This window comes from Emydura macquarii, unplaced genomic scaffold (genome assembly GCF_026122565.2).
Source record: "Emydura macquarii macquarii isolate MOO-44397 ecotype Brisbane River unplaced genomic scaffold, CSIRO-AGI_Emac_v2 contig_3348, whole genome shotgun sequence".
Classification (NCBI taxonomy): domain Eukaryota; kingdom Metazoa; phylum Chordata; order Testudines; family Chelidae; genus Emydura; species Emydura macquarii.
In genome coordinates this window covers 5,591,204-5,610,164 of record NW_027133485.1, presented here as the reverse complement: position 1 = coordinate 5,610,164, position 18,961 = coordinate 5,591,204, and the positions used below count along the sequence as shown (strand labels likewise).

The 18,961-nt window shown below is 44.7% G+C and overlaps 1 protein-coding gene and 1 long non-coding RNA gene across 4 annotated transcripts; one reads left to right on the top strand and one right to left on the bottom strand.

The window, feature by feature from the left end:
- Positions 1–1,896: 1,896 nt before the first annotated feature.
- On the bottom strand, positions 1,897–9,013 carry LOC137143816 (uncharacterized). 3 transcript variants are annotated; one of them, XR_010917267.1, is made up of 4 exons: positions 8,856–9,013; positions 8,137–8,295; positions 7,610–7,768; positions 1,897–4,705 (listed from the first exon to the last, which is right to left on the bottom strand). It is a non-coding gene; the product is annotated as an uncharacterized lncRNA (long non-coding RNA). The 3 variants fall into 3 exon arrangements; XR_010917266.1 differs by lacking the exon at positions 8,856–9,013 and adding an exon at positions 8,801–8,846; XR_010917268.1 differs by lacking the exon at positions 8,137–8,295 and having other exon boundaries at positions 8,856–9,001.
- Positions 9,014–9,278: 265 nt separating this feature from the next.
- LOC137143790 (uncharacterized) lies at positions 9,279–15,449 on the top strand. Its single transcript, XM_067533771.1, has 4 exons — positions 9,279–9,494; positions 10,148–11,027; positions 13,551–15,109; positions 15,427–15,449. The coding sequence occupies exons 2-4, from the start codon at positions 10,420–10,422 to the stop codon at positions 15,447–15,449; spliced, it is 2,190 nt and encodes a 729-aa protein (XP_067389872.1). The 5' UTR covers positions 9,279–9,494; positions 10,148–10,419.
- The last annotated feature ends 3,512 nt before the right edge of the window (positions 15,450–18,961 follow it).

The following is an 18,961-nucleotide window of genomic DNA, read 5'->3' as shown; positions in this document are numbered from 1 at the left end:
AACTCACAAAGAAAACGCTCTCCACAGCATATCTCAATACAGCGTGATGTAGGGCTCCACAAATGCTACGGGGACAGCAGGAACTCAGCGCTGACTACAAAGACTTGCTTTGATTACCTTGTGGACTCTATCCCAACCTGCTGTAGCTATTTTTTGCATCTTGAGTAACAAGCCAGACTTGCTTTCCTGGTATGATGCTGGCCAGAAATTTTAAATGGGAGAGGGGTGAGGAGGAAGGTGACATATGTTAGAACAGACTGACTCTTGGTGGTGGTATTCTTCCTGCAAGCATAATTATTTAAGTAAGATGAATACCCTACATTTCAGTTAACTCCTCTCCAGCTTGTGTTAAATCCAAAGGATGCCTTGCATTTGACATTTGTGGCTGCCCTTAACGATGACAGTAAATTTAAACACGGCAGGGAAGCTGTGGATTGCTGCCAGGCCTGTAAATACCACTGTATTTAGATATGACTCCTTTAGGATCAGCAGTATGGGGGAGGCTACAGCCTTCATGAGTTGTACTAACTGAGACCAGGAGCAATAAGAGCATTGATTTCTCTCACACATGCATGCTTTCAGAATCCAACCTCATGTCACTGATAATCAGAGGTTGCTTTCTGGTTACTAAGTAATACCAGTATTCCACGTGAAGCCTTGATTTCTGCAAATGCAATTTTTCTTACGGATTTCCTGTCTGCTTGTTGTTAAACTGAGACCAATCCACTCATTCATTTCAGGCCCCAGACTGGAATTAAATTGGGTTCCCAAAGGCCCAGCAGAATTATCAAGCCTCTTGCCTTTGCTTGGAAATTGTTTTAAATGAATTGTGCTCACAAAAGCCAGAGGCTGATTGAACTGGCTCAAATTAGGAGCAGTGCAGTGGAGCATACAGCTCGGTGAGCGCACCTCAATCTATTCCAGTCCCTCAAGCCCAGCTGTTCCAAAACTGTGGGGCAACATCCAATCCTGGGCCCTCAAACATTGTCAGTAATCAAACTAAATCCAGACCTACAATGAACTCCTCCTGTATTCACGTCCTAGACACCTACACGGCTCTGCCAGTGCACCTCACTCCTGGCTGCAGCATCCTCTGTTTATGCTAGTCCTGATCCTTTTCTGAATAGACTTCCAACAATATCCTATTTTGCCAGCTTGGGCAAGGTTGTTTCTGATGTGTGCAAATATCAATTAGTGACCAGGGTGAATCCCTTAAAACCATTTTCACTCGAACTCAACAGCACTGTAAACCAGGCCTGTGGAGCTGAAAGATGAGGCCTCTAATCTATTTTCCCCACCAACTCTCTTGTATTTATTATTTGTATCCACTTCCTTTATTCCTGTTGCTATCAAACAGGTGATTGCCAGAGGGCAGCTGCTGAAAAATGACTGGATCAAATCAGCAGGTGACATTTTTTCACTGTGATTATCGTCAAGAACAAGCTGGGGCTACAATAAACCGGCCCAGCTTTCATTTACTAGAGGACAAAGAGGCCATTATCCAGTCATAAAAGAGGAGATGAGCTGACTGTGCCTGTGTGTGATATCCCTGTCTAACTGTGAAGAGGGACCACGGTAGCACTGATGCAGCAGCAAAACGTCAAAAGCCATGCTGCTGCAAAGTTCAAAAGGAGAAAAGGTCTCCAGGAAGGAAATATTTTTTAATTTGTTTTTTATCACTCAATCATGTAACAATTATTAATGGCCTCTGAAAGCCAAGAAAGAGAACAGGTCTTTGCATCTATCATTCGTTTACTGGACAATGGATTCAAAATCTCGGCATGGCTCCCCAAAAGTACCATTTGGAAGCTGGGCAGACCTTATAGTCTGTGAAAGGAAAAATGTGAACAAGGGTTATTTAATTTTTAATCTCATAGCATTTTATTTTATAGAATATTCTTTCTAAACTGCATTGATGATGTGAACCAGGGAAAAATTCCTTTATAAGGGATTTTAGATAGACTCAAAGGAAGATGGAGGAAGGCAGTATTTTCAAACCCATACATTCCAAAATCATGTCAGAGTCCCAAATCATGAGATTTGCAGAAACTAATGTGATTTAAAAAAACAAACAAAACTTTTTGGGTTCTTTTTATTTGCTTTCTGGGCTCATAGGGTCACACATGGGTCCCATTTTCAAGCTTTACTCTGCAGCCAGAAGGTCTGTAAACGTACTTTTCTCTAAATGACAACTAAGATTTTCATGCACTCTCTTAATTCTGGCTGCTGTGGCTTTAAGAAAAAGATCACAATGCTGGGGGGAGGGAGGAATGCTTTTAGAAATGAGTAACAAACAATGAATTTTTTATCCTAGAACACCAAGCTGCTTAACTGGGATCTGGATTCAAAATCGAAGTTGGCTAGGGGGTTCAGGTTTGTGGTTGTGGATCCAGTTGTGTGTAATTTGCTGCAAGGCCACCTTTTTCTGCTGTCCACTGAAGGTCTCACCTTTGCTTTCACACGCTGTGCAGAACACGGCTGGTCACTGAGCTGTGATTGGAGGTCAACAGCCATCTCTATCTTGCTTTCTGGCATACCCCCCTATGATCCTCCACCTGCTGAGTCGTTAGCCGAACAGGGGTCTCTCCCCACTTGTTTGATCAGGGAATGGCTTCATGAACTCTGGCTACAGTGGGGCTACAGGGCCTCCCAGGATCACAATGGGGATGGAGACGCCATTAATGTTGCTGCTGTTTGGCAGGGAGAGTCTCCTCCTCTCTGCTGTTGGGGATTCTGTCTTTGTGTACTTTGCCTGGACACCCTATGGGAACATCCAGGAACCTATCACAATGATCCACCAAGCCCTGCATCACCACTGACTAGCACCCCTGCCTGTGTAATGGGCTCCTGGGTTTGCTGGGGGTGGGAGGAGACAGAATGGGCACATGGGTTGCAGCAAAACCCCAACTGTTTAAATATCTCAATTATCTCAGCACACTGGCTACCTTGACCACACACCCCTGAAACACTGTACTGCGCTGCTTTCCTCCATCTCAACAGCACCCACCATGGCCCTCCTGATCCCAAACTGGTGCCCAGCTGATTGCTACCCCAGGTAGTTGCCAGTCAACTTCCAGAAGGCAATGAGCACTCCATTCCACACAGTGAAGGGAACTCTGATCCTTAGGGTTTGGAGCTGCAGCCTCTGGGCTTGTTTACCTCCCTTATGCTGAAGTTACACAACCCAGGCTGCTCGTCCCATCTTGAGAGCAATGTGTTTGGACCAGTCTGGGGCTGTGGTCCTGATCCAAAAGTACCATTGCACCCCACAAATATCATCTTCAAGTGGTGGTGTTTAGATGAAAGGGTGGTTCAAGAGGGGTGGTTAGATGAAAGGGCATTGCCACAAAAACTCCATGAACTGCTGGTCTTGGTCTCCGGCTGTCCACGGATCATACTGGAACAGCCCCCAGAACCTCTCTACACTTGCCTTGCAGAAGCTCCAGCAGAAGCCTTTCTCGTCCAGCAAACAATGAGAGCTGAGCATTCGTACCAGTCTCCAGTCTGAGGACAGAACTAGCATCTTATTTTGCCAAAAGGGAGAAAAGAGGCAATCTCATCAATGCAAATGAGCCTGGGCTTCCTAACAAGCACCCCTAGATGCTGCTTGGTTCTTCCCGCCACCTAGCAGTCCTGTGCTAATTCAGCAAGGCACTGAGATAGCCCACTCTCCTGCTCTGGCAGCAGAACTTGCTGCCTGATTCTTTCTCTCCCCAGATGCTCAAAGCCTGACTAAAACCATCTCCTGAGTGTAAATACCTCAGGAGGGTGAGTGGCAGCCCCCAGGGTCCCAATCATGCTGGAATAATATCATTAGGGCTGTAGGAGGACTAACTGTGCATCTCAGCTTCCAGGTCAATTAGAATCAACTCCTTGTTCTTGGCATAAAAAAATATACGAGGAGCAGCTGCCCACAGGACCCAGCAGTGAATCAATTATGGAAAGTGGTTAGTGCTGCGTTGAGGAAATGCCTCTTTGCCATACAGCAAACAGCAGGCTTGTTTTCTTTTCTTCCTTTTTTGCCCTGTGTGTCTGCCACTTGCCTCACTGGATCAATGCATCAGGAACCACTCAAGCTGATTTCAACACTGACTCCATCTGTCACCCCATTCCCCTCCTGCCCTCACTTTGCCTTGGCTCTTTTAGCATCAGACACACGTTGATTCACAAACAGCTCTCAGAGCTGCCTGAGTGCACAGTGCATTTAGGTAGCAAACATGGGGACCTGTTTCAGATTCCAGCATGATTAGACAGCCATTTTCTGCTGTTCCCATCCCTCCTTCTTCTGTTGTAACCTCTATTGCCCAGGATGCTGGATATTTGGAAGTATATGAGCTCCTAACCTTTAAGATCTCACACATCTCAGTGCCAGCCTATATCTCTGCACTCATTCATCCTATCCTCTCGCTTAATCACTCCTATTGTCTCCTTCTTCCACTCTTGGCTTTGCACCTTTATTCATGCCATCTTTCCATTTTCCTCTTTAATTCCACTTCTTCTGTGGAGTCCTGTTCAATCCGGCCTTTGGGGAGCTCTTTCAATCAGGATCCTGAGGTGACTTTGAGCTGTGCTGATCCATGACCAACTTCACAAAGTCCTGTCCCAAGCATGAATTGGGCTCCATGTAAAATTGTAGTGAGTTCTCTGGGGAATGGTCTCTTCAACAGCTGTTCCAAAGTCCTGGTCAGGATTAGAGAGGATGACCCTGGGGACATTACAAAGCATTCTTACATTGATCTCCTCGCCAATGATACCTCTACATCTTCCACCCACAGGCGATTGTCCCATATATTGCAATTGTCTGTTAGACTGGAAGCTCCACGGGGCAGGGAACTTGTCTTTCTGTACATTCTGTAAAGTGCAGTGTATCTTATGGTGCTGTATAAACAACAGGGCATGTCAGAACATGTTCCCAAATGACACAGGTTTAATATAAAACAGAGAGAAAACAAACAAACTGCATGTGTCCCCTGTGACTCAGCTTCATTCCATTTGGTTTGAGTGCTTTGCTCAAGGTCTAATGCGGACTCAGTTTCTGACATCCAGCACTGTCCTGACATTCTTCCAGGTAACAATTTTGGAGGACAAGTCCAAATGTAACTTCTCAGTGTACTTACTGAAAATGCAATAATACAGAGTAATAGCTTTTTGAGTCAGCTACGGCTTCCTGCCTGCAAAATCTGCAGAGCCTAATGCAGCAAGCAATGGCTTCCTAATTGATATCAGCAATTTCTCAGCTCCCAGAAAACCAGTATTTAATCGATAGGCAGGAAGAATTGGAGTAGCTTTGATCGGTACCTTGCTAAGTCCTTCCACAACGACTGGAAGAAATATATTTGCAGATTTATAAAACGAATTGATTTCCTAAGTGTGGATGAACCAGTGTACTCATTTGCTTAGAATTCTCTGCAACTTTGCTCGCTCTGTCTATCTATCCCATTCTCATCACCATAGTATCTTCACAGTTCATAAAACTTGCTTTATAAACTCAAGTCTCCCTCATGTTTGCTGTGTAGTTGAAGTGGAAAACAAAGGAGGATGGCATAGCAATGCTAATAGGAGAGGGAATTTCTCCTGTGTATGTGGAATTCACAGTATTTCTACAGCAAAAAAATGAAAATGACACTAAAACACTGGTGGGGTTAGTTTAATGCTTAGTCTGCATTTGGTGTGATACAAAGAGGGAATTTTAGATGGATTTGGAGTGACCTGCCCTAACAGAATTCAGACAAGAAGCAATTTCTATTCCTCTGTCAAGGAAGATTCAGGTCACTTATTAAAGCTGGGATCACTGATTTTTTAACTAAAATGATAGTTGAATTACATGCCGCCCTGGGGCTCGAGGTATGATGCAAGTACAGCCCTAGCATAGCAAAGTTTTTGTGCCCCTGGTTATACAGTACATTATTTTCTTGCATACAGTGATAGTACTCTGCAATTATACAGCATCTTCCATTCAGGAACTTTGTGAGGATTAGTGATTTAATCCTCACATCACCCCTGGAGGCAAGCAAGAATTAATACTCCCATTTTACAGATGGGACTTGAGATGCAGTGAGATGAAATGACTTGCCCAAATCAGGATGTCTGTGGCAGGTCCCAGACTTAGATTGCCAGCTCTTGGGGCAAGGACTGTTTGTTAGACATGTGAACAAGTGCATAACAATGGGGTCCCGATTCCTGACTGGGCCCCCCAGGCAGTACCATGATACAAACAATAAGGGTTGAGACTCGAACCTAGCTCTCCAAGTTCTATGCCTTAACCAGCAGACCTTTCTCCTATAACAGTAGGCAATGTAAAATAGCACTGAGCAGATATTTATTTTACAAATATATGGAGGCAAGTAAAGAAACTAACTGCTAACAAAATATAAGATGGTAATGGGGTAGAAAATAGGGCTGGTTCTCCAACTATCAGCCAATGGCTCCTATTTCAAATCAGGTGTGTCAAACATCTAGCCTGCTTGCTGTGCTTAGCTGGCACCCATCACAGATCTAGATTGTTTTCTGTTCTGTTCTGTTTCTAAGTTCTTATCCATTTCTAGGTTCTTATCCTGCTTTCATTGCCATGGTATCTAAGAGCTTTCCAGGATTTAAAAGGAACACAGTGACTAACATCTATCCAGTGGGGTTTCTCTCTTTGTTCTCCAGGGGTGAAATTGTACATATGGTTGGGTTTTTTTTTTTAATTTTATTTTTATTATGGCTTCTCTACAGCTGAAAGTTATTCCAGAAAAAGGTAAGGTGTGAATTTAAAATGAAAGAGCTGTTCCTGAATAACTCCTTATGTAGACAAGCCTTTAAGAGCTGATGTTCTATGCACTATTGTTCAGGAAGGCAAGGTAGAAGAAGTGTGCTTTACATTTGGACTATAAAACGGGGAGGTTAGTGGTGGTTTTTAGATTTTGGAGTAACGAGTTCCACAGTCGAGGGCTGGCCCCTGAAAAAACCTACAGAATGCAAACTTTCACGCTGTAAAGAGTTATAGCCCTTACAGTGATGAAGCTATCATCCCAACGTGACCCAATATTGCCCCATTTTACAGATCCTGAAACAACCCCTCAGTGAGGAGAAATGTGAGTTGCCCCTTTTATCTCACTAGGGTGTTGACTCTTATGCTGCCGAATATTTCTGCAAATTTTGCACTGCCCTCCATGGGATATGTGCTGTGAATCAAGGATAGTTTAACTTAGTTTCCTTTGTAGCCCTGGGCCACTTAACAACTAGAAATTTAATTCATCCCACTGTCAATTTGACAATCCTACCCTGGCTGAAGTTTGCAGCTACATGCTAGCTATTTTTGACTACTGGAGATATGGGGTCTATTCCCGGCTCTGCCACTGACCTACTGTGTGACTTTGGACAGGTCACTTTCCCTCTCTGTGCCTCTGTCCCCTCATCCCTTTGTCTTGTGCAAAATGATTGTAAGCTCTGAGGAGCAGGAACCATCTTTTACTATGTGTCTGTGCAATCCCTAGCACAATGGGGCCCTGATCTCAGCTGGGGTCTGCAGGTGCTACTGTAATACTCATAATATACTCCACGTGACTAATAAAAGTTATCTGAACCCGTGGGACAGCAGCTATTGGGAGAGCACTAGTCAGAATACCTGGATTTCTCTTGTAACTTTTAAATTCTGTGCTGTGGAACGGTGATTGCCAGTCCTGGCGAGTGGAGTCCTCTATCCAGAGACAGGTACAACCTGGGCAGCCCTTTATCTTGCCAACATGTCTCGTCCATGGCCTAGAGGGAACATTTCTTGCCAGAGCTACAAGAATTACAAGCACACTGTCTCACTGCAGAGTTTATGGTTCTAGTCATACCCATACCCATCCCCACACAACAGTTTAATTGAAGCATTTGATGGGGTTTTCCAAATGCGTCTGTTGTTCAGCACTGGTTGGCTTTACCTTGCAATTAAGTTTACGTGGTCTTGAAAGGCTTTCAAGAACAAACTATGCCTGGTGACCCACTTAGCCTGTGTGGTGACCTGACCTGATGACCCATTTTACCCTGGTGTCCAAGCTGGGGTTCTCTCCTGAGCTTAGCATATTTGAATGACCATCTGGATAACCAGCTCCCCCTGCCCTGTGATGCTCAGTCCCTGCTGCATTTGTGCTGGGTCTGGTCTGTCACCTGCATGCAGAGCTTGAGTGTAAATGGAGTCTGGGGCACTCTGAATTGCCCCACATGCACACACAGCTATGAGATTTAGCATGTGGGGTACCGGAGACACCCCTGTGTGACAGCCCACTGCAGAAGTAGGTGGATCATCATCAGGGTTGCAGGGATTTGCTGCAGGGCACAGGAAGGAAGGAAGGACAGAGTGGGTGCTCATGGCAATGTCACCTCCCTGCTAACAAAATTACTCCCCCTTGAACAACCCACAGCCCCCACCTCCTATTAACCTAGTCTCCTAGATACAAACCCCTAAGGACCTCCCACCAGGCCCCCCCTTCCAGTCACACCCATCCCAGCTGCTAGTGCCAAAACCCCCGCCCAGCACCCCCCAGCTATAATCCCACCGCCCTGGGACCCCTCAACCAGCCCCCCCAGGACCCCCCAACCAGCCCCCCCCGACACTTCCAACCACCACCCCCCAGAGCCCCCCCCAACCAGCTGTAACCCCCCTGGGCCCCTTCCAACCAGCCCTCCCCCGAAACCCCCAACCAGCCCCCCCGCTGTAACCCCCCCCGGCACCCTTCTAATCAGCACCCCCCAGCTATAACCCCCCGGCACCCCCTCAACCGGCCCCCCCGGAACTCCCCATCCCAAGAATCCCCTGCCTTTCCCGGCTCACGTGCAAGGGGAGCGCCCCTCCCCCTCCCAACAGTTCCCCGTCGGCGTCACCTCACCTCACCGCCGCAGGTGTGAGCTGAGGCGCTGCGTCGTTCCCGCCGCGTGGGCCGGGCCTCAGCCACGTGACCGTCCTTCGCCAACGGCCGCCTCGGGCGCCTGAGTCACGCGGTGTGTGCGGGGGAGGAGGCTGGAACAGCCGTGAGCGCGGGGCCCCGCCAGTGAGTGAGGGAAGGGGAGAACTGGGCGGGGGTCCGCGTGCCCTTCCATCGAGGAGCGGGGCGGGGTCTCTGTGCCCCCCCCCGCGATGTATGTGGGGGGGACAGTATGCCCCTCCCCCGGCGAGGTCCCTGTGCCCCTCCCACCGCGGTGTGGGGCAGGGCATTGTGGGGGGCTCTGTGCCCCTCCCCCCAGCGTGTGTGGGGTGGGTGGGTGCGACCCTCTTGCCTGACTCACCCGGGATGTGGGGTTGAGGACCGGTTAGCGCCCAAGGGGGGGATGCTTGTGCTGTAGTTATTGCATTTTGTTTATATAGCATCACTGCTGTGCAGGGGGGCGTGCGTGCGTAAGTGTGGAGAATGTGTGCAGTCTTGCACGGGGGCACATGGGTTGATAAAACTGGCTGATCATGCATATGCAAACCTACAGCATGAACAAGCACGGGTTATCAGCAGCATGTACGGGCGTGCGTGAGTGAGGTGTGTATGAGGTGGTGCAAAGCTGCATGGGTGGGTAGAGCACTTTGGGAAAAACAGACATTTTGTTATATCTTTTATATAATAATTTGAAAGAATAATGTAATCATTTGCAGTAATATAGGTGGGAAAAGGGGGCCTGAGAGGAACATTGTGTGGGAAGGCTAAAGCCAAATTTTCAAAATTGTGTGCCTAAAGTATCTAAATCCACATTGAAGTACCTCACGAGTAGTCTGATTTTCAGAGTTTCGGGATCCCACAGCTCCAACGGGGAACTCAAGTTAGAAAATTAAGTCTGTGGTGAAGGAAGGAAGCCTTGAGGAGCTGTGAGTGTGTCAAAACGCACTACAAAACTCTAATGTACAGTGGCAGCGTCCACACGGCGAGTCAGTGCCTGGCAAGCTGCGGCACACTATCTCGCCATATAGACAAGCCTGAGATGTCAAACACGGGATAGTGCGGAAGGGAGGGAGGAATTAGCAGAAGTGATAGGAGACATTGAGCTAGCAGAGATTAGGGGATGAGCTAAGGAACAGGAGACCTCAACAGAAAAGGTTAGACGGGTAGCTGTTAACTCTGAATGTGGAGCTTATGTTGTCCACAGAGAATAATGATTTTGTTACTAGTTATCATGATTCTATTTTGTTTTTCAACAGTTCACTGTACTGTGGGGAACAAGTTTGTGCTGCAGGAGTTTTGAAAAGCGTTTCTGTGCCAGTTACATGAGGAATGAGGTGAAACCAGAAGTACTTCCATCCTGAAGAGAGTTGTGTCTATCCACTGATTCATTCATTACTTGACAGCGAAAAAAAACAGAAAGAAAGAAAGAAAAGAAGAGGAGAACTTCAAGCAGTCCATTAATCCTAACGGAGAATCTGAGGTTTCATGTCACAGCTTGGATGATCAAGCTGTGGGTGCACCAGAGAGAATGGAGGACAACATCATTTCCTGTGTTTCAGCTGAAGGCATAGATGATGAACAGTCAAAATTTTGTCTAAATGAGGACAGTGAAAACATGGAAACATCAAACACAGAAGTGGGTTCACTTGGCGCTGGCAGCCCTGACAGAGACATAAATTCAGAAGAAGAAATGTTTAAGGAAGGGGCTGTTGTGGCTGGTGAGGCTTTTGAAATTCCTATAATAAATGGTATCATTAATGATGATAACAATAAAAGAAGCAGAACTGTCCAGTGCTTCAATATTGATGATGATTTAGATAAAAAGTATATCAAAGAACTCAGTAGCACTCTAAAAATCCCACACCTTGAGGCACTGGGGAAAAACAAGAAGTTACATAGCACAAAAAGCTGCTTGCACGCCCAATGTCCAGAAGAATCAGTAACATTACAGGGAGCAAGAGTGACTGGTTTGGATGCTGTCAAAACAGAGTTTCATCTTAATAGTGAAGGAACCAGAATGAAAGAATTGCTAACTCAAATGGACTTTTCAGGAACTCTTTCGAACTCCTGGGAGCAGGAAACTCACTCCAGGTTGCCTATCCTTGCTGATCTGGAGGAGGAGAAAGAGCTGTTCAGGTTACAGTCAGATTTTTGCTCTTTACCCTGTATGGCAGTGGTCCTCACACTGTGGGACGCACCCCCCTAGAGAGGCAGGGAGGAACGTTTGGGGGGATATGCAGCAGGGCCCGGGCCAGCACCAGCGCCCATGGGGGGGGCAGGGAGGGAGCGCCATCCAGCTCTGCTGTGTCCCCAACCCAGTTCCGATCCCAGCCGCAGCTCCACTCTGCCCCCAGCCCAGTTCTGCCCTTGTTTCCTTTCCAACCCAAGGCCAGCTCCATGTCTAGCCCCAGCTCCTTCCCGATCCCCAGTTCTGACCCCAGCTCTGCCTTCAGCCCAAGCTCCTGTGTTGAGGAAGCCTTGGCTGTGCAGTAATCAGGGGAAAGGGTGTGGACAGATTCCATTACTGGTAAGTGGGAAAACTTTGGGCAGCACTACTTTTTGGCTGTGGAGAATATGAAGAAAAATGTAGGAAGTTCATCAACAGAAAAGTGTAGGATTTCCCCACTGCAGTAGCTTTCTTACCCACCTCAGACAGACCTAATCCAACTGCTAAACTCTTATACAGCCCTCCAGACACTCCTAACCAATCCATCACCAGTTGTGAAAACCCTGTATTCCTTTAGTACCCTCTGTCAATAGACTCCCCTTCCATCTGGCAAACCCTACTGAATCCATCTGAGAGGCTGACCAGCAAGACTCCCCAGTTGCTAAAACCATTCCATGCAGTGGCAAGCCCCCAATCAGTTTCTGCCAGTACTCATCAGACCCCATTTCTATGTTCTACTGTGCCAGATCTACATCTATCAAACCTGACCCCTTTGTAGATTACGGGCACAGGGTGGTTTATGGCACATGGCATCACAGTGAACCCTTGGGGAAGAGGATTCCCTTCACAGGTCTCATGCAGGGGGTGAAGTTTGCCTTGCTCCTGTCTGAAGTTCTCGTCTGTTCTGAGGCTCACTTGTGTCATGTGCATGGGGCTGGTGTGCGGAATGAAGCCAGAGCTGTTGCTTTTTTTTGTCCTGCGGACACCTGGAAGGGGCAGGTTGAACAGGGTCTGTGGAGTCATCTGTATTTCCTGTTATTTATAGCTGCCATTTGTAAGTGATGTGGGAATGAAGGGAGGAGCTTTTACCCTGTATTAAGATGAAGCCCTGTGAGGAGTCTGTCTTTCGAGTGGCGTACTAGCTCAGGGTCTTGTGCCCACAGAATGAGGAAGGGCAGCAGAGATGCAGTGCCCTATGAGGCCCCTCATTCTGATGAGCTCTGAGGGGACTGTCATGAAGGATGGGGCTCAGAGAAGGCCAAAGCAGGCCCAAGCCCATGGCTACTAAATCCCCTGCTGGGGGGGCAACTGATACTTTGTTTAATATTTCCCTTTAAAATGATTAAACAATCAGGAAATAAAAATAACAATGAATAATTAATTAATTATAGTATTTATAAATCCAGTTAATTATTTACCATTATCATTGACTGAAGTATTGTAGCACTAAATGCTCATTTAGGGTCATATACCACTTCCCCATTTAATTTCCATTGATACTGCAAAAGCTGTGTGCACCCAGAATCAGGTAGTATATGGCTCTTTATATAAGCAACAAGTCCAATAATGCACTATGTGAATATAAGTCAATAGAGAGATACTTTGTGTGTTTTGAGTGTCTCAGTACCTTAGGCCAGTTCTGCACTAAAAGGTTAGTCTGATCCAGCTATGAGCCACGTTGTTAAGGTGACCTAACTCCTGGTGTATACAGCGCAAGGTCAGAAGAATTACATAGTCCTAACCACCACCTCTCGGGGAGGTGGATTAACTACAGTGACAGAAAAATCCCTCCCATCACTGTAGTGTCTACTTTGAAGCACTACAGCATTTCTAGTGAAGATCTAGCCTTAGAAATGTATGTTACATCTTTTAATGTGCTTCTGCTGAATCTGTAAAACTCATGTTGAAGGTGTGGCAGTGTCACAGGACTTCCAATACATAGTTTCACAGCAGCAATACAACCCGTATACTTTTTAACCTGCTAAGGTTTAAATATGGGAGAGAGAAGGACCCAAAATGGGGCATAGTACAAATAGCATAAGAAACATGAAACCATGTGGTATTAATTTCTTTAGCATAGATAACCTCCATTTTATGATGCAGCATTTCTGATACCAGTAATTTACAGTATTGAAAGTGATATTACTAGATCTTTGTGGGATAGAGGTAAATTTGGGTCTAAATAAGGAATGTCTCTTCTAATGAGAATTAGTAGAGAGAGGTGATAATCAGGCTTTAAAAGCTGGCCTGGGTACATAAGAATCTAAATGTCTGACTCTGCAAGGTGCCAAGCATTTTCAGCCCCACTAGAGTTCGATGAGAAATCTTGTAGACTCTTTAGTGACTGAGGAACTTCCGCCACCCGTCTAGTCCCTCTAACAGGTGATGAGGGCAAGGCAGTGTCTGTTTAACTGTTAACTCTGATTGTAGCACTAGCATTTCTGAATTGCCCTCACAAAATGAAAGCATTATTCTCTTGTTTCACATCACAGCTTTCACATCACAGCTTGCAATAAGCAGGTTGCAGGCAAGAGAGTGGAAGAAACACATGCCAATGACCGTGTTTCAAATGAAGAGCAGAGTGAACAGTCAGCAGTTACTTTGAAAGTGGTCAACCAGAACAAGGTGTCATCAGAAAATGAAATCAGAGTATCTGGAGAAGGTTCATTTTACAGCAGATGCCCTTTTATCAGAGAAATAAAAGCAAAGGAAACAGATTTTAGGGAAAAGTTGATTGTGACTGGTGGGCCTTCTGAAAGTCCTAAGCAAAATTGTGACAATGACAAGAGGGGAAGCAGAACAGTTCCAATTAAACCCTGTTATGTAGTCTTGACAGATCTCCGGGATGAGTTAAAAGAAAAATATGAAGATTCTTTAATAAGCTTAGATATTGAAATGCAGTCACCAAAAATGCAAAATGAGAGGAAGGCCAGTTTTTCCGACCCATTGCAAGTTCCTTTACATGATGTTTTAGATGAAAACGATGTTAAAAAACAAAGTAAAATCATAAAAATCCAAAACATCAAGGAACTGTTGGAAAATGAGAAATTGAACAACACAGAAGAGAAAGAGATCAAAAGTTCAGAAGAAGTAGTCACTTCAAAAGGACCCAATAGTGTGGATACAAAGATTCACCATAACGCTGAAGAAACCCAAAGAAAAGGGTCACTTATTCAAATGGACTCTCCAGGTCTTTCAGATATGGTTGAGGAGGGCATTTTCTCTAAGCTGTCTCTTATGGAAGAGTGTAAGAGTTCTGCCATAAACCTCTTTCATGTGGAAGAGGAAGACCAAGGGACAAGGAGGTTACAGTCAGATTCTTACCTTCTATCCAATATGACTTCTGAGGTACAGAAGGAAAAAGGTAGAGAGGTAATGCCTGGTGCAATGTTTATGAAACACTGGAACAAGTCAGTTAAGCAATTAGGGAGGGAAGAAATACCTTCTAGCTCTTTAGCTATGAATCCAAATAGAAAAGGATTTAATTTTAGATTTTCTGGAGGACTCTTTGCCAGTAATATTAGTCATTCCAGCATGATTATTCTCGCACCTGGGAACGCTTTGCAGACTGAGGACCTTCAAGGAATTCCAGTGGAAAGTACCTCCACATATTTTTCAGTCAGCAAGACAAAGAATATGTTTGGTGAAGGAAAGTCCCATAATAACTCTCCTCTCCTGCCTGATAGTGAAGAAGCTATAGATGACACAGTATGGGAACCCAGCTGCATTTCACCACCTGCTGTGGAAAAGCTTGAGACTAATCAGAAGGAAGAGCTTCTTAGCACAATGAAGAATCAGATGCCCAGAGCGGAAAGTTTGGTTCAGTATTCCTTAGAGGAATCTGCTGAAGAAATTTCCCAGGGACAGCTGAATGTGGAAGAACAGAAATCCTTAAATGAAAGAAACTTCAAATCCAGCAGTGAAAGCGATAATAGTTCTTGGTTTCTGATGGAAGTTGCAGAGGATTTAGATAGTGTAGATGTTGTGAATGTCACTGATGGACAAAATAAGACTGTGCAAAAGGAGACTAGAGGAGAGCATTTGAATCCTAGTAAGGTCACCTTGCACTTACAAAGCATGGAGATGCCAGTGTCATGGAGAAACATGGCAGAATGTCATTCTCGCTCTGATGACATAAAAAATATCAAGCACAGTGATATTAAAAAAATCACAGCTCTTCATTGTCTTGAACAGGACAGAGATGGACATATTAGTTGTGTAGAAAAAAAAATGAATCCTGAGCCAGCCAAAGAAACCTGCCATGTAGGAGGGGTATGTTTATAAATATAGTCTCTACGGATAATGATCATTAATATATGCATAAAATAGAGCAGATTTCAGGCTCATGTTCCCTTGGCTTTAATTTAGGGTATAGCTTCACAGCAGAATGAGCCCAAAGGATTGGCCCCTGGGTTGGTCGACCCTGGGTCTGAGCAGCCACACTGCAAAGCCACACGCAAGTTCTGCATTCACCCATGCGTGTTGCTAGGACTTCTGGGGTCATCCCATGGCTCTTTGTGCTGCAATAAGATGAGCCACTCTGTGAATGGAGCGTGGGGGGGGGGGGGGAGGAGTGCTAGAGGCAACACCTAGGTAAGAGACTGGGCTAACTGCAGTGAAAATATATCCATCCTGCAAAGACCACATGCCTTACTCTATAATCCTGCATCTTGATTAGAGCCGCTTTTCACTCAGCTCTAGTTGGAGCATTGCATCCTGGGACCTTTAGTCTGTGTAGTTGCGTCAGTTATAATAAAAACAACAAGAGTTCTGTGGCACTTTAAAGACTAACACATTTAATTTCAGCAGGCATAAGCTTTCGTGAGCTTCAGCTCACTTCCTCAGATGCAGTAGGTATAAAGTTATAATAAAGATGAAGGGAACCAAACTGTAGAACTCCAGGGATCATAACTGACCTACAAGCCTCAGTAGAAAATTTTCTCCAGCAGATGATACCAACAGTAAAGAAAGATGTGACCTACATCCTTTGCTGATGGTAGTTTCAAAGTCTAAATGGGCACTTTAAAATGTTAATATTATTGAAATATGTCTGTTTACAACCAGTCACTCAGCTAGAGTCAAGATATTTTAAAAGTATGGGTCCAAATTCACCCATTACGTTACTCGATTGATTTCAGGGAAGTTACATCAAGGATGCATTTGGCTCGTTTCTCACATTTATGCAGAGTATTGCTCAAAAGATTGAAACAGGTGCTATTGTCATTATTAGGTGGTATTACAGGAAGAGGTGTTAGCGATTTGGGTGGCACTCTTCTCCCTGTGTTAATACTGAAACAGTGCACCAGCATAGTTTTAGGGGTCGTTTGGCTGGTAAAGATGCTGTCTGTTGGTTGAGGTATAAAACCAGTGACCTGGCTACTTGTGTTCTTAAGGCATACATGGAAAGAATAGGTCTGTTAGCCTGTTGTTATCATATTTCAGTTAGAATAATTATATTCTGACTTCCTCAAATTTCCTCTGCAGTTTCATTTGGCTGTATTCTTCTTATTTTTTTATGTTAGAACGGTTGTACTGTACCGAATTAGACAGGTGCTGTGGTCCACCCCAGGAGGTGTTGGCATTTCAGTGGTAGTTGATTTTAATCCTCTATATATAGCTTGTATAGATATTTGGGATGAAATGTAAGATTTTTATTGCTTGCTTTTCTGGGATGGACTCTTTGTCTGAATAGTCTCCAAAGCTGGTCTTTCTCAGATGGAATAAGGTGAGGATTTTAATTCTTGTAATTCTTCCTGTTTATTTTCCAAGAGGTTTTCCTTTGTAGAAATGACAGCCTGATTCATTTAACGCTAGTCTGTGGTCACATGGCTCTTTTGTTTGATTGCTTTTACCAAGCTGCTCAGCATGGCTTTACTTGCACCTTACTTCCTTTGAAATCATCAGTCTTTTACAGACCAGAGGAATGGAAAACTTACTCCAGAATTGACCTTGGGTCTTCTGTTTTCCAGCATTGTGCATACTCTGTGTGCGCATAATAATAAATAATAAATGATAATAATATAATATTACAGTGATAGCTCTTCAGTGTTTCATATATGTTATGCTGTCATTTTCAAGTTGCAGAATAAGTTGAAAAGTATTTCATTCTGTAAAGTTTGTTATGAAAATTAATCTGATGAATTTTGTGTTTATTTGGTGAAAGGTGAATTTGGCCCCAAGTAAGGAGGGGTCCTGACAGTATTCCACAAAAATAAAAAAATCGGTGCAGTGTATAACCATTTCCCACCCAGTTTTCTCACATCCTTAGAAGTGACTCATAAAGCCAACTGCTGTGCATTTCTGATGTTCAGTCTGGAGGCCTAAGCATACAAAGTGCTGAACATCAACTTGGGAGGTGCTGAATCCCCTCAACATTCATTGTTGGCTGTGCTCAACACCTCAGAGAGCGGTGCTTAGCATGCTGCAGAATTAGTCCCCGAGAGGTCTTGTCAACACTAGAATTTTTTATCTTGACTTCATTGATTGTTGGTTAACATGTTATAAAAGCTAGTCTGGACACTACCCAAATGTGTGTTCCAGGATACAGATGTTTGCGGTTTACCCTCGGTTGTGCTCTAGGGCAGTGTTTCTTAACGACCGGTCTGTGGACTGGCGCCGGTCCCTGAGATGTCCCAGACACAGTTTAAGAAGGCAGCAAGCCAGTCTCTGGTATCAACATTTTGAGAAACACTGACCGAAGGTGTAGGTAGTTAATGGAAATTCAAACATTCCTAATGGAGGCCTGGCCTACACTTAAAATTTAAGTCAACATAGCTATGCTGTTTAGGGCAGGGTGTGAAAAATCCCCACCCCTGAGCACCAAAACTATGCCAACCTAACCCTGATGTCAGTGCGACTAGGTTGATAGAAGAATGCTGCTTAGGGAGGTGGAGTTTCTACAGCGATGGAAAAATCCCTTTTGACGCTGTAGTCTGTGTCTACGCTACAGGGTTACAGCGGCAGAGTGACAGTGCTGTAGCTATGCTTTCGTAGCTCCCGCTGTGTAGATAGGGCTTTAGTGGAATACATCGTGCTTCTGCAGTAGAAACAGAAAATGCTGGTTTGAGACTGCTTAGGTCGCCAGTCTGCAAATATAGTGTTAACTACAGCAGGATCAGAGAGAGATTCCTGCCTCTTTGCATCAGTTTGGGGGAAAAGGAACTTCATTCAGGCTTTATATTAATAAAAAATCTATAATAAGTCTTGCCTCCCCAAAATAACCCATCCTTATAGGAAACAGTGTGACATGTCAGGGTACAGGGTTTAGTGTGCAAGCACCAATCTGAATGGGACTGTTTCAGTATGCATGGTGGGATTAAATAGGGATCAGACCAGGTGAAGCAGTTATAGAGAAAAGAGGTCCAGGGAATACTAGTTTAGATTAAAGACAGAAATGGTCACCCGGAGCAAGACAAAGGTGATTGGGTCAACAATGTAGCAGAAGAATGTACAACAGATTGGTTCTTCCTACACTTGAAATACAGTGGGTTCCATGTTGTTAAAGAAAAACTGCACGCAGCCTGGATGAAACATTTTATACTGTAATGGCACATACAGAAAACAAAGCCCTCAATATTTTTGCTGAAAGATAAATTTTAGCGAACCTCTTTCTGGATTGCTCTTGCTATAATCTGGAATATCCTTTACTATCCACAGCACCTCTGATCCCCATCTGAGTTGGGCTGTGTGATTTTGTGTCTAAAGTTTTATAGCTGAAATATTGTTTTAGGATTCAGCAGGGCATTGATTTATAGGATGAGACAACTAACAACAGATTAGAGTAGATTCAAATACTGGATTATAATCTCTCTGTTCTCTTTCTGTCCAAGGAGGAAGAGGGCCCTTTGGTTCATCAGTCACATGGTGTGCAAATTGTGTATTACGTATGTTTTATGTTTTCCTT